This window comes from Scedosporium apiospermum, assembly GCF_000732125.1.
Source record: "Scedosporium apiospermum strain IHEM 14462 chromosome Unknown SEQ_SAPIO_0100, whole genome shotgun sequence".
Taxonomy (NCBI): domain Eukaryota; kingdom Fungi; phylum Ascomycota; class Sordariomycetes; order Microascales; family Microascaceae; genus Scedosporium; species Scedosporium apiospermum.
Window position 1 is genome coordinate 326,145 of NW_015971801.1, and position 15,154 is coordinate 341,298.

Consider the following 15,154-nt stretch of genomic DNA (forward strand, 5'->3'; position numbering starts at 1 on the left):
CCCAAGACTGCGTCTGTAGTTGAAGTTGAGGGAGGTGCAAATTACGCATGATTATAAAACGCGTTCAAGATATTCCAGTCTAGCCCTAACCCCGAAGCCGAGCTGCGTTGAGAAATTGGCTGTCCTTGAGCAATCTCTCCATTGCTCCAAGTTCCAGCCCTACCATAACCTCTAAGCCACCGTCCAGCAATCTGGGAAGAATCATCACCACTCCATCCGCACCCTCACCGGGAATCCGGAAAGTTTCGACCGCCCCCAAGACCCCCCATTCTCTTTCATAAACCTTCAGATCAGCCCACGATGTTGCACTAATATCTGGACCTAAGAAAGCATTGTATGCTAACTTGAATTCTGTAGGGTCTGACCGGGATTGGAGAAGTCCAATAGTTAGCGGCACCCGACTCGGGGCCCTGAATGCACCTAGAGATTTTCGGATCGCAGCTGCCGCGCGGGGGAGCCCGCCGTCCATTGTAAGGGTTGAGACCGCAAGCCGGTCAGTGATTGTGGCCATCGAAGCATTGCCTAGGTAGGTCGGCGGCAGTGGCGGGCTCGCGCGGCTCCGAATGTTGACTGCAAATAGCAGGGCCGAAGTTTCCTGGCCACTCAAGGGGCCAGGAGAAGCGCCCGGAAACCGCCGGGCTAGTGTCATGTGCCGCCAGAGAAAGGCGCAAAGAGCGTCGTGGGTAGAAAAGGCTGCTGCGGCAGTCTTGAGGCCTGCGAGCGATTCTGTTGAAAAGTAGAAAATGTGCGCCCCCATGGGGGGTAGTTGTAAGGGCATCGGAGGCATTGGCTGTGTTTGCATGTTGTCACTGGTTGGGAGCCTATACTCCGGGAAATCAATCACGTTCGCTCCCGGCGTGCCTTCCATAAGAGGGCTGCGATCGTTTGACTGGGCATCATATGTGGTGAAGGAGTTGGAGCCGCTGACTGCAGCAGTGTTTTGAGACCAAATGCTGATGATGGTGTCCAATGCCGAGGCATCACACACAGAGTGATGGACTCCGACCGTTAGCAGAAGCCCATTTTCGATGAAGTTGGCTTGAGCCGCCATTACCGGCTGCGAAGCTTCTGGAAAGGCGCCTATTGGGCCAAGCTGTGCAGTCAACAGCCTGGAGAGTGGAAAATGCTCTTGCTTCAGCTCCTCGTATGATGGGAGAATTCCTGTGAGATCTTTGAATCTATTAAAACGTTGATGTTAGCTATGAATGTTAGCATTCCGAAGGAGACACTCACGGAAATTTGACGCCGCCTGACGAATCCACGATCTGAATTCTATTATCCGCCGGGTTGGATCCTTGCTCGGGCCCCTTTAATGGGAGAGCGCTAGGTCAGCAATCGTATAGAGGAGAAATGGCTGGACAATGAAATTCACACACTCGAGTCAAGTCTAGGGGAGTGAATACTAACAACGTTACCAGCAAGCCACGGAATAGATTTGATAGTGTGCGCTAATCCAACAGACAACTCCTCATATCTAGGGCATGTGTAAGTAAAATCCTTTGCAGTATCTATACGTGGAGTGTCATGAAGGGCTTTACACTTGAATTTTGTTGGTGCTGGGTTGTAAAGGAAAGCACAGGACCCAACGAGCCCCATAGAGCCTTGGCATGTTCATGTCCAAAGGCGTTAGCTTTAGCTTCTGAGATGCGGACTTTGGTAGCTCATATTTTTCAGGTGTTATGAAATGATCCTCTTGCTTAGCCTGTAATCCACCCGAGCTCATGGGTTGATCTGAATGAGACATGATTCGATAAAAGGTGCAGAGTGAAAGTTGGATTGTGGGAAAAAAAGAAGAAGAAATGGGGATTTCAGGAAAAGAGAGGGAATGGTGACAGTTCTAGGCTTAAATAGCCAAGGGATTCCCCCAAAGTCCAAATCATTTCGACCACACGACGAAAGCGTCCCCCTGATCAGTATTCTCAATGTGTAAGTCCTAGTCACCGCAGCCTATTGAAACTATCTCGTTTTTGATATCGTCTGTGAGCTGGTTAACGACGACTTGTGACTGGCTGTCTCAAAGCATGCCGTATCGGGTTAGTCTACTTCACGCGCCATCACACAGAGCTCGCGGGATATGGGCATTCCCCTGATGCTATGGCCCGCAAACAGCCTACATTCAAACCAAATTGATGTATGGTTCTGTATAAAGGATTGGGCCGAAATGCATTACGATATCCAAACGGTTGGGCAACGGGAGCTCGCTTCGTCCTGCGGCCGAACAGCTCTTCTATCCTTTGTACTCAATCTCAATGGTTTGGCGGCTGAAGAAGGGACTTAGTTTTGTATCAATGTATTGAGTAAGTTTTGTTACAATTACCTAAAATGGAATAAACCTGCATGTGTCGTCCCTGTCTAATCCCTAAATAGTTTAGGTGTACCAAGGTAGTGCATCCCATATGGATTATTTCGTCGATGAAGACTTGGTGGGGCAGGGCGGAGAAACCTCGGGCACGAAACAACTTGTGCTTTGAGCCAGTTTCCACAGACAGTCCAACAACAAGCTGCTTCAATGTTCTTGTTCACCACCAAAAAATCAGATATTAGAAGGCAGTTAGTCCCAATAACGCGTGCTAAGTTGTGACCCTTTCCCTCGATCTCCTCACCAGATTCGCAGGGTACCGCCACGGAAAAACCCACCAAAACAACGCGACCTTCTTCTTCTACTCCATTCCTGCTTCTGCAGCCGTGTCTATACAATCACCTTTAGCGTCCACGTCGTCGGCCCCGGCCTTACTCTACAAAACTCAGAATGGTGTACTGCGGGAAACCAAGTCGGGGATGCGAGAACTGCAGGTAAGCTTTCCATCTGACCAGGGACTCGTGGACATTTGCCCATACTGGGAATGGTCTAGGAAACTGCATAAGAAGGTAATAAACACCAAAGAGCTCGAGCTTTATAGCTGAAAAGTCTGCTAAGGAAGGAAAGTGTGATGAAAAACTCCCCCAATGTTCACGTTGCTTGAAGATGAAGAGGGCGTGTTCTGGCTACCGAAATCAATCGAATCTCACATTCCGCGACGAGACTACCAGAACACGGGAGAAATTCCAACAATGGCAATCGCGCTCCCACGGCTCATGTCCAGGATCGGCAAGTAATACGACATTCCCCGCCATTCACATTCACGCAGCGCGGGTCCCGGTATGGATGCACGGCGATTGCATGACCTGGACACATCCACTGTCACCGGCAGCGGATGATCTTGTAGTATGCCACTTTTATCATACCACGATGGAAAATCTGTCTCACCAAGATCCTGCTCATCGCCTTCATACCGAACTGCCAAGTCTCTATACTAAGAGCGACCCTGGTTCTGCCTTGCGCTTGGCGACGGAAGCAATCTCATATGCTGCCTCTCCTAAGCTGGTGCAGGAAGCGACTCAACTGTCCAGGAAACGATATATTCAAGCCACTAGAGCAGTAAGAAACGCTCTTCAAGATCTACCAGAAGCGGGAGACGACCAGACCTTGTATGCTATTCTTCTCCTCTGTGGCTACGAGGTTGGTTCCCTACTCTTTACTCGGAGCTCTTATATATGTATGATGATGCCTCAGCTGACCACCATTCGAGACTATTATGTGGGGCTCACAGGCACCACCAGCATGGGGATCCCACGTTGACGGAGCTGCCGCTCTTGTAAAACTTCGTGGCAAGAGCATGTTGCACTTGCCCCTGTCATACAACTTGTTCCGCTTTGTCCGGAAAAGCGTTGTAAGATTACTACTTCATCCCCTGTATCCACACTTCTAATAATTCTGTTTCGATAGGTCTTAAGTCATATGCAAATATCTCATCCCGTTGACAAAATCTTCACTGTACCGGACGAGTCGGCATCTTTCCACAAGAGCCCGGAAGACCAGCTCGTCACAACGGCGGCTAAAATACCGGACCTTCAGCACTTGGCCCACGGCTATCTTTCTCAACCTCAAAATGCTAGTAAGGATAACATCGAGAAATTGATATATTATGCTCAGTCACTAGATTGTGAGCTTTCAGATTGGGCATCCAATACCCCCATCACCTGGTCTTACTCTGCCGCCTTAGATGCCAGTATCCTGGCAAGATCAGAATTCACTCTACGCCAGGTTCATAGATACCCAGACTTTTATACCGCTCGGGTTTGGAACTTTTATCGCGTGTCACGGCTCATCGTTCAGTCATTACTCCTCCGCGCGATCCCTTGGTTGTCCGTCTCAACAGAATCTCGCCAAACAGAATCGAATAGGACCCGTATTGAGAGAAGCAGTATGGAATTGGTGAACGATATATGCGCGAGCGTCCCTTTTCTTTTGGGACGTGACCTGTCAAAAATGAAACTCCCTGCCACGAACTGCCGGAGGGAACTGGAGAACATTTGGCAAACTAGGTGCCCGAAAGACAAGGATAACGGTGCGAGACGCGCTGGGAGATTTTCCCTTCTCTGGCCACTCTATATTGCGAGCAGCGCACCTCCAATACCAGAGGCTCAACGAGAATGGATGCGCCTGCAGCTGCGACTGATCACTGAGCATGGTGAATCGCAAGCGCGCTGTCTTTGTCACACAGAAAGCCAGATCCTTCTAGGTGGAACCGAGAAGTTTCGGTTTGATTGTGTATAGGTACGAGGACGAGACTGGTGCCTGAGTATATCCTAAGCTGGTTGACATTTCCAAAGATATCCCCAGCCCAGCACTCATGGAGACATGTACTTGCAATTGTCCATCCGCAGAGTGGGTTTTATCGAGGCCGGGACGAATATAATTTCGCCAAAGCCTACAGCGCAGGCTCGAGACCTGCGTCGCTCCTCCCAGGTTAGGACACGGCCCATAATTAGGGCTCTAGACACAATTTTAGGAATCCAGTGGCGCGAATGTTTGGATATGGCTGCTCCATCTTAACAAGGCAGCCTTAAGAGCACTTCTGCGTGGTTCAGCGAATATGAAGCCAAGCCATTCTCTTGTTGAAGCGAGAGGTATATCGCGATAATGCCTCAATAGTGACAGACAGCATGGTCCCGAGCTGATATGCTACTGAGCAATAATATCTCTACGAGTATCTTTGCCCAGTATTCCAAAGTGTCTTGCTTCGAGCAGGGAAAAAAAATTCCTTGATGATTCGCAGCCTTAACTAAGCCATGCAGGTAGCTCCACCCCACATTGACGCGACAGGCCCGGTCCCAGATACCAAGCGACCCATATAAGCATCCTACACTTTATTAAAAGGGATGGCTCTTCCGGAAAAACCACATTCCTTCGCACCTGTGCTTTGTTGGGTGCCTCGTAGAGATCGTTTGGTTGCCGGGGATAAAGGTCCGTGATGTGTTGCCCGGTTCAATTATACTATTATTGTCACTGACGACGTGGCCTCCAGCTACGACAGTACTCCTAATAGACATCGGTTATAATAAATAGCCTCGGTAATTGGCATTACGATAAAGCGAAAAGTACTAGTCCTAGACACAAAAGAAGATTCCATGATTCTTTATACAAAGGTGATGTTCTACTCTCCACCGGGACCCTGCTTCCTGCAGCAACACCCCTTTGTCCACTCACACAGCTGAGGCTAATAGGCGGAGGATCAGGTAGTTGGGATGCCATGCTCGAGTCGTTTGCATTATAACCCCAGACCGTCGCGATTAGGACTGTCCTCAAGCCCGAGCTAGCGTAAGCGTCCGTGTCTCCTCTCTTATTAAAGTCGCTGCCGACGCTAAATCCAATGAAGGGAGCGCCATTGCCGAAAGCCCTGTCTAAGGTCTGCTCCGGTAGACTTGAATCTATGTCAGTGTTAGCTTATCTGCCTGACGACTCGGCCGAGTTTAGATGGGGACACCAACCAAAGAACTGCACCAACTCTCCAAAGCGGCAGGTAGAGGGCAGATTGTCGGGGAATTGGCATGAGTCGTTGGTTTGGAATGCTTCACTAAGCGAGCTTTCGATGTCGCGAATGCAGTCGTTAGATAGAACACCACCGCAGTTGGTATTCGACTCATTAAGCTTTGCGGTGAGGTAAAAGTATCCATTGCAAATGTTCCAGGACGGGTCGACGTTTTCCGGAAGGCCTGTCCCGTTGTCGGCAGCGATCTCATCAGGCACCGTTATGCTAACAGAAGTTACAGTTGTGAAGGTATCGTCGCTTTCCTCAGTGGACCCAAATGGCAAGGGATAATCGGCGGTGATGCGCAAAAGTGTGGTGAAACCGTCAATGGGCGATCGCTCCGAATAGGGTTTGGTGATGTCGAAACCTTGGAATCTATCCGTATCGGTCATGTTGGGGGAGGCCAGGGCCGATTTCCATGTATTGATATCGGTGCTTGTGACGACGCGTTCACGGGCATGCTGAATATTTCTATAGAAGAAGGCCGTATCCTCGAAGCCTTCGCGTTGTCTGCGGTCAATCTTAGAGGTAGCAGAGCTTCCTAGGACGTTGAAAACTGCAAGGAGCCTCAAAAGGCTAAAGAGGCCGGTACCCCTACTGCGACACATTCTCAATTGTTTGGGGAAGGTGGGGAGGGAGAGGGGGCAATCTGAAGAGAGTACGGGGGAGAAGTTGCTGCGGCGAAGATTGAGCGGAGAGAATTAGGGTGATGGAGCCTTGAGTGAAGTGGTGGGTGTTTTCCACGAAGCCGGAAGATACAGTCAGTCGCCGGAGCCTGGCCATAAATATAGAGAGCATTCTGGCAGTCCCTCAATGTCAACAATCCGTTGGATTAGAGTTGTCTAGCCAATGATATTCGTCGGCTAAAGCAGGAAGCCCGATCCTGAAACAAGAGATGAACGGCTCAAGCCACCAACATCTTGACGGATTTTGGCCCCCGCGGGCCGAAGTTGACAAACCGCTAATATGTAGAAATGCCCACCCGTCCTCCACAAGTCGATCGACCAAGGCCATAAGGAACTTTTGTGTCATGTAGAGTGGGATTGGGGGCGAGGCGTATTTCAAGTTACGGCGTAAATGGTTGGCACTACAGTGAAAGGAGGCAGTGCGGTTGGTCTTCAGTTTATAAATATACATGTACGCACGGGCTCTTGCCGACATGTTACCAGATGTTGGTGGCGCTCAATCATACGTGTGTCAGGGGCCGGTAGAATACTTGAATACAGTCAGTGTGGCCCAATGTTCACTCCTAACATAACACCAAACCAACTGATCGCTCGCAGGATCCATCGACTTTCTGTGCCGTGATGCTTGCGCCAAGGTTGCAGCTTTTGGGGGCGAGGCATATTTCAAGCATTACGGACTACAGCGTGAACAGTTGATGTTTACGTATCGCGTACCGGTTAGGCTGTTGGTCCCTACTGCCAATGTTGCAATGTTGGCTCCAATGAACAGATTTGAGAGACTGGGACTTTAAGGAAGCTATAGAAAGACGGAAAGGCAACCTATGCTTTAGGCGTAGCATGCTCATCAGATCAGACCGGTCTTCCTGGCCCGGGAGAACCGCCCGAGGCTATGCAGCAGTTACCCAGCGCAATATGTCTAAAACCAGTCGGCCATACGGTGACCCTATCTCGTCTCCTTTGCAGCTTGGCGGAGCATTGGAGTCATGGACCCCAACCCTGAGCATTGTGATGGCTCCCTCGATAAAATGATGACCAACTGCAGTCGATGGAACGGCACGTTTTCTATTTATTATTTACCGGCGTATCCAAAAGTCGTGATGCTCACATCACCAACTGGCCCCCAGCTTCAAAGGAAGCGGATGCTTGCGCCACTATTCCTCCAACCTTGACAGGAAGCTCCTTGTGTAAGAGTTGTGCGTCGATCAAAGAGCAAAGTCGAACATCTCCAAAGCAGGAGGAGGACAAGTACGGCCGAAAATGAGTATAAAACCCTGGGGCTCTCTGTGGTAGCTGAAAACATGGCCTCCAACGATCTACAACGCAACCAATAGGCTTAAGCTATCGCTTGATAGATCCATAACTCCATCCCATCCACCCCAAACCCAAGTTTCATCATGAGGTCCACGCTGCTAGTTTCTAGCGGGCTCTACCTACTGGCCGGCAAAGTTCTCGCTGCCCCATCTATCATCCCTCCTTGCTATATTGAAAGCAAATATAGGAACATCATAGTCAGTCCCCCCTACGAGCTGCCTCCTCGGATGGGTACAGGCTATTCCTGTGATGCGTTCGTCAACCAGGTTTGTGAGATCGATGTTGGTGTGAGCCACGCAGCGTAAGAATACTTCCGACAAAATGCGAGAGCGGGCACAATGGCTAATCAACATATGAGTACGATTGAGCAGACCATTTCAGGTAGCTTTGGCGGTACACTTAACCTGCCAAAGATATTCGATATCGGTGTGGAGGCCGGATATTCATACACGTGAGTTCAGTAGCAAAGCCTTCATTAGGTTCCGAGTCATCCTACCTCCTGTGAACTCTGCTAACAGGAACGACTCTGTCCCAGATGGTCAACTTCTGATGAGACATCCACTTCCAGCACGGTGATTTGCCCAGAGGGCGGGTATACTTGCGGCATGATGGTCAAACCCATCGTCGTGAAAATCACGGGCGAGGTTTCAGATGCCAGAGGTTGCCTCGTGACAGACGGGTCTGTCTACTACCCGTTCGAGATTATTGCTCCTTTCAAGGAGGGAGACAATGACCCGCCCGATAAGCTGAGAGCCGCAATGGAATTCAGCGCGTGCGTGCTGGACTGCGCGACGGCTGAGAGCTGCACCAAATCTTTCGAAATAGGTATACCCCAGTGCCCGTCTGAGAGAGCCCCCGGGCAGTTTAGGAATCACTTTGGAGGAACGCCAGGGTATATCTCGGTGGATGAGGCCAATGCGAATGTTGACAAGATTCGAAATGGCGGTGGTTGATGCTGACTAATAACTTGGGGATGCATAGGGAGAATAGATAATTGGAAGCGGTTCTAATAATAATGGTGGGAAGTTCTATGGAGCCAATCCATACTCTGTGAGGAGTCATGGAGTAACAGAATTAAACAATATGGGAGTCAGACGTGAAAATGAAGGAAACACTCGTTGATTGTTAATAATGTACGTCGTATCTCGGCAAGCTAGTTCGTTTATGAAGGGTGCACAACAGCCCAGCCTCTAGTAACGGAAATGTCTCTGCCAAGTTATAAGGTATAATCTACAATACTCGCCGTCGCGAATCTAGATTTTGGATTATATAGCCTACTTCATTGTCAGGAGACAGACTCTTCCAGGCGTCACCAGCGACATTAACTCTTGACAACTAAGAGAACTATCACTGCATTGCTAGTGTTCTCATGCAATATGATTAATTAGAACCTCAGCCTAAACCTTGAGGTGGCTTCGAAACGGGGCGAGCCTTAATCACTCGGCTAATTCGCACTCAATCAGGTTCTCAACATCAGACTGTCCGCACTTCCAAAATTTGACAATCTTGAGGTTCAGTCCGCTTCCTTCGATCAATTGACGCCAGTTGTCCTCGGTACGCTCCAGAGCCGAGAGCTGGGTCATCATGAGGATATCTCCAGCAGTGGCTTCCCAGTAAGCACCCGTGGGAGGGATCACGCATTCGAAGATCAGCAACTTGCTGTATCCGGGCTTCATTGCATCCGCAAGGCGGCTCAGAATCTTCTTGCACACATCATCGGGCCAGTCGTGGAGAATAGAGTGCATGAAGTATGCCCTTGCTCCCTTGATGGGTTGCTCCGTCAAGAAATCATGGCTCATCAGCTGGATCTCGGGGCTGATACCTTTAACATCTTGGATGACGACAGGAAGATCCTGTAGGATTAATTTCTGTGTAAAATAGAGTCAGTACATGAAGACGCGTTATTTTTCTGGATAGACAAATAATACTAACCCCGGGGTGGTTGGGGTAATATTTCTTAAACTCATCAATGTCGTGCCCAAGACCTCCTGCGACGTCAACCACAAGTGGCGCATCAGGCGAGGTATCTGCACCGGCAAACAGCGTCTTTTCGACGGGGTAAAGCGAGGGGTGCATCCAGGGCAGGCGGCCCTGCCTGTAGCCACCCACTAAAAAGAAGTCTTGTCAGCGACGCCGCCATCCTCGTCTCAAAGGGACATTACATTTACTCACTATGGTGGTTTGTGTGAGGGCCTAAGCCAATAGAGCGAAGATATTCGAAGCAATTTGGCAGGTCGGTGTTGTAAGATGCGTGCATGGCTGTGCGGGCAGCATCAGTGGGATTCTGCCACTTGGTATCACGAAGGAACTTGTAGAACTCGATCGGGCTACGACCAATTCCGCCAAGCCTAGAGAACGAACATCGTCAGTAAACCCAACAAGTGTGAACTTTGGTCTAACTCACAAAGCAACATAACCGTCCCCAATGACATCAAGGCTTAGGGATTTAGCGAAGTTTGTGAGTTTATACTCGTCCTGTCCCACCTCTTCAAGATGGCCCATGGCGCAAACATGGCGCATCAGGCGACCTATGTAAAGTGGACCGTGAGCTTGGGTTCCTTCTGTATAGGTTGTGAGATATGTTGCGTCAAATCACTGACCGAGAAGCAGAGCGTCCATGCCAAGGGCCCCGGCAAGATCGTTAACCTTCTGAGGGGTGTCAACGCCGTTCTTGACCATGAGCTTCCAAAGCCCAACGTCGACGCCGGTAATCAAGGCAGCATTGAGTCCGGGCTAAAGAATATAGGGTTCAAGTTATTAGCAAGTGAGGCCTAGGATGGATGGTTGGCGACATACATCAGCCCAGGTGTGCTGCAACATCTGCTCGCGGGGCGTGAGGAGAGACTGTAGCAGGCTCCGTGTTTTGACCACGAGCTGATGGCGAGTTTCCTCGTCACCATCCTTCATGCCGTGGTGTAGAGCATTGATATCTTCGATCAAGCCCGGCACGGCATCCGCATTACTTGCTCGAATGGCGACGGAGAGATCAATTTCTTGGGACATGTTGGTTGTAGTCGTGTCAGAATATTCACGCAAAGGTCTGCGTGCGTAACAATGTAATATATTATACTTCGTAATAAGATATTTATCGAGAGAAGTGGTCGTCTTTGAATTGACGTCGACTGGCGACAATTTGGCTCGGGGAACTCTGATGCCTCTTAAGTTGGAATGGATTTCAACATCCCATCCAACAATTTCCCGTCTTCGGTCCCCGCCGAAACAATTCCACGTTGCAAACCCCTGGCCAGTTTTCAATAGGGGCTCTAGAAGCATTAGTGATCGCCCAAGACATAGGCCGCCGCACTGAGGCCCGAGGGCAAAGGGCCCGCGCCGTTGTGACTAGGCACGGGCAGAGCTCTAGTTAAATACTTCGCTAAGGGCATCAAGTGGGGGTGTCAACTTGACGGCTGGGGATATTTCGAAGTGGGACAGCAACAGCCCCTATTATACTCAAACGCAACCCCAGTACCAAGGCAACAGACGAATTGGTACGATCCGTTGAGACGGATTTTCTGCACCCGTCGACGTACTTCGTAGAGCATAGATTACTTGGTCGCAGGGCAAGGATTTCCACCCCTGTCGAAATGGTGAAGATTACTCCTTAAGTCCAGACCCATCGCTGATCAGTCAAAGTCACCAGACCCCATCCCAGCGTTGCCCCTGTTGGAGGACCCGCTAAAGATTCAGAGAAGTGGCTCTAATCCTAGTAGAAAATGATCTGTAGTTTTGCATCCAGTCTCGCCAGTCTTCAAATACGAAGTCCACTACGAGGAATGCAGCAAACGGCCAAGTTCTGCCTATCTGAAGCGATTTAGGAAATAATCCGGATCTCAGTTTCTCACCATGATACCTCGGTACCGTGGTATAAAATGCTGCATCCCGGCCATCGTTATGACAGTACGAAGTGGGGGCAAGGTTAGGCGAGCAACTATGTAGATCCTCGCATGTTTTAACCACCACGGGACAAGGATGGCCTGCCAGGACTTGTCTTGGCAGGCCGTTACAGCGCCAGGTCATCATCCTGTTCCTGCCACTGTTATTCTGGCTATGCTGAACTGGCTGCCACTGGGAACTGGTGGTTGGTTATTCTACCAACCGATCATGCGTGGAAAAGAAAGGGGGTCATAGTTTATTATAAAGAGAGTATTACGCAAGATTTTACACAGGTATGTTAAAAAGAACTGAATGGCGGAAATGATGGCTGACGACCGGAAGTAGAAAGTCGCGAGCGGCCTTGCCTGTCTACCCTGATAGCTTCCGAGAAATCTTCGTACCACGTACCATCATGACTGGGATGAAGCCGTCCGAGTGCAAGGCGGATGTGGCTCCGCGTCGGCTTGTACATATTTCCCGGATGCGCGATGGGGCAATGCAACAATGTTGAAGATTTTTGACCTCGCATGATTCTTACTTCGTAAACGACTTTGGTTACGCGTGTTCCGTACATCGGGGAATAGGGGAAAACTCGGTGACCCACAATATCTTCATGCAGGGGCGCCGGGGAGGTGACCCGAGTTACGAAGTACATGTGGCCCCGCTAAAGGAAGGGATCTTGTTTTCTTCGTACGCGAAGTGGTCCTGATCCTACTGTGGCTTCAAAGTGCCGATCCGGAAAACAAGATCCTTAACGGTTGGTAATAAGGATTGAAGAATATGCTAAGATGTGTTGCAATTCTTGTCAGGGTCTGCGTTCATGATTCAAACAGCGGAACGAAAAGTCTCTCAGGGAATAAGAGAATATATCGAGACGAGATACATACGAATCAAAATCAGGAGCTGTATCTGCTGGGTCAGAATGTGACGGGCATCGGGGGGGTATATCATCTACTAAACACTCGCCTCTCTTTTCAGATTCATTCTCCAACCTCTTTTGACGTCCTCTCCCCTTGATATCAATCGCCATCAAGATGACTGACGACAAAGGTCCTATGATCATTGCGGTCTGCTGGGTCTTCACAGGTCTGGCTCTTCTATTCGTCTCTGGCCGACTTTATGTCAGAGCCTTTTTACACCATAAGCTGTCCAGCGATGATTACTTGATCATTTTCTCTTCGGTATGTCCACACTTTCTGCCTTTCTGCCATCTGCTCCGATCGAAACTCGACAAGCCCTGGGCTGGCGCTTACGCTCTAAAAGATATGTGCTGTCCTCTCAAATGTTTTGGTTACCATGTCAGTTTATTGGGGTAATGGCAAACACTTCGCCACCCTTGACCTGGAGCAGCAGCAGAATACCGTCAAATGGATGATGGCGGCATACGTTCCGGGGATAGAAACCCTCGGATTCCCGAAGCTCGCCGTCATTGCCCTCCTCGTCCGATTACTCGCTCCTCGCCGGTTACACATCTGGATCCTATGGACCATGGGTGGAATATGCTGCCTGTCGCTTACCGCTATGGTTATGGCGCTGCTCCTGCAGTGTACACCTCCCAGAGCTCTTTGGACCTTCTCGATGCCCCGCAAGTGTTTACACGTGAACGTGCTGAAGGGGCTAGCCTTTTGGGCGAGCAGTGAGTTGGACTTCCCCCCAACACAGAATACTTGAAGAGTTTGATTGACGGACGTACTGTGGCCAGCATGCTCTGCGTTTCTTGACTTTTACTTGGCAGTATATCCCGCCGTCGTGCTGTGGCAGCTGCAGATGCCAAAGCAAAAGAAGCTTGCTCTCAGCTGTGCTCTCGGCATGGGCGTCGTGTAAGTATCAACACCACATGAGCTTTTTCGAAAGTTACCTGACGAACAGGAATAAACTAGATCGGGATGTGTCGGCATTGTGAAGGCTACGGGCGTTCCAACCCTTGCTAGCCCAGACGTCAGCTGTAAGTCATTAAGCACGGAAAGATTTAACTGCCAGACATAATCAAAAGACTAATGGATCATGAAGATGACCTGTGCGACCCTCTATACTGGACATCGTGAGTAGATCACGCCTCCTAGCTCATGCTCTCCGCTCTCCATGTCTCGGCCAGCTAACTATTATCCTTGTGGTGCAGTATAGAAGGAAACCTCATCATCATTGCGGCCTGCATCCCGATTCTCCAACCTTTGGTCGAAAAGATCAAGGGCGGTAGCCTCTGGAGTTCGAAAAAGGGCACCAGCAAGAACCGCCAGTACGCGGATTTCAGCAAACGAAGCGCTCGGCAGCCCGATCCGATCGAGCTACACGATAAACCTAAGAAAAAGGTTGACGTATACGGGTTTACGATACACGCGAAAGATGACAGCGAAGAAAATATCGTCGACCTTGACAAGCAGTCCGCGAATAGATCCTCCAGTCGACAGAGCGTAGCATACCACCCAACCGACAGGATCATAAAGACGGATACCGTCACCGTTACCTTTGACCAGGGAGACGAAGGGCCAACCTCTGCAGCCACCAGATGGGCTGCTGTCTAAGTTATGTGAGGCTTCGGGTTATTTCAGAGTCCGCCCCGAAATGTTGAAAAATAAAGACGTGTGGTATGCTCAGTCGTCAACCCGTTCGTTAAACAATAAACAACAACAATAAACAACGGCGGTGCGTTGGCCTCTTCCGCGATTCGGTTTCTTTGTCGATATACCCTGAAGGCAGGCTGGCAGCCTGACAGCAGCTAGTTACACGCTTTAACTGGTCACAAGAAAAGAGGATTGGTAGAACCGAATATGGCGTTTGTCTACTTGGGGTACTGTATTTATCAACTATGCTAGCATCAGATTTCCTGTTACGGGGCAGAACAGAAGCGAAACGCCTCTCCTAACCTACTGATTGAGGATTTCCTATCGATAAACGCGGCCTGTCTTTACTCTTGGCATTCCGGCTGGCTTACCCAGCCCGAGACGTGACTTTCCAAACCGTAATTGAAGCTGTCCTATCCTGATGGCTTGATTCGCGTCGGCTCCTGTCGTGACCGTGTTGTCCTCGATTGTCTCAACCCAGCCCATCTGCTGACGTGGGCCGAATGTCTTAATGCCAACTGATGTGTTTTCAAGTCCCGTTTCCCCATCTCGTTCAGGCGGCTCCGAATTCAGAGCTAGCGCTAATAGCTCAGGTATGCTCTCCCAAGCGCTAAAATGTTTCCCAAGGCAGAGTAGGACAAGGACATGGCCTAGGGCGATGACAACGTGGGCTAGAAGAAGGATGATGCTTAAGATGTCAAACCAGCCAACTGCAGCCATTGCGTGTCCCTTCAATGAAAGTGACATTTTCACTTGTATCTGCTCGTCGGCGTTTGGTGGGCGGAGGTTATCTAACTTGAACAGGTCTTTCGCTATCGACCTCATCTGGACCGGGTTCGCCATCACAAAGCTGAAAGGAAACAGTTGCCCG

General features: G+C 49.8%; 4 protein-coding genes across 4 annotated transcripts; 2 read left to right on the forward strand and 2 right to left on the reverse strand.

Annotated features, from left to right (window-relative positions):
- Positions 1 to 5,424: 5,424 nt before the first annotated feature.
- Positions 5,425 to 7,013, reverse strand: SAPIO_CDS6147 (uncharacterized protein; the record flags this gene model as incomplete). Its single annotated transcript, XM_016788327.1, has 4 exons — positions 5,425 to 5,430; positions 5,531 to 5,751; positions 5,812 to 6,501; positions 6,998 to 7,013. The coding sequence occupies 4 exons, from the start codon at positions 7,011 to 7,013 to the stop codon at positions 5,425 to 5,427; spliced, it is 933 nt and encodes a 310-aa protein (XP_016642084.1).
- Positions 7,014 to 8,187: 1,174 nt separating this feature from the next.
- Positions 8,188 to 8,802, forward strand: SAPIO_CDS6148 (uncharacterized protein; the record flags this gene model as incomplete). Its single annotated transcript, XM_016788328.1, has 2 exons — positions 8,188 to 8,300; positions 8,385 to 8,802. The coding sequence occupies 2 exons, from the start codon at positions 8,188 to 8,190 to the stop codon at positions 8,800 to 8,802; spliced, it is 531 nt and encodes a 176-aa protein (XP_016642085.1).
- A 483-nt stretch (positions 8,803 to 9,285) lies between these two features.
- SAPIO_CDS6149 (uncharacterized protein) lies at positions 9,286 to 10,852 on the reverse strand (the record flags this gene model as incomplete). Its single annotated transcript, XM_016788329.1, has 6 exons — positions 9,286 to 9,717; positions 9,782 to 9,957; positions 10,022 to 10,197; positions 10,254 to 10,377; positions 10,450 to 10,582; positions 10,646 to 10,852. The coding sequence occupies 6 exons, from the start codon at positions 10,850 to 10,852 to the stop codon at positions 9,286 to 9,288; spliced, it is 1,248 nt and encodes a 415-aa protein (XP_016642086.1).
- Positions 10,853 to 12,756: 1,904 nt separating this feature from the next.
- Positions 12,757 to 14,244, forward strand: SAPIO_CDS6150 (uncharacterized protein; the record flags this gene model as incomplete). Its single annotated transcript, XM_016788330.1, has 6 exons — positions 12,757 to 12,808; positions 13,026 to 13,358; positions 13,458 to 13,542; positions 13,603 to 13,667; positions 13,733 to 13,763; positions 13,842 to 14,244. The coding sequence occupies 6 exons, from the start codon at positions 12,757 to 12,759 to the stop codon at positions 14,242 to 14,244; spliced, it is 969 nt and encodes a 322-aa protein (XP_016642087.1).
- Between the last annotated feature and the right edge of the window lie 910 nt (positions 14,245 to 15,154).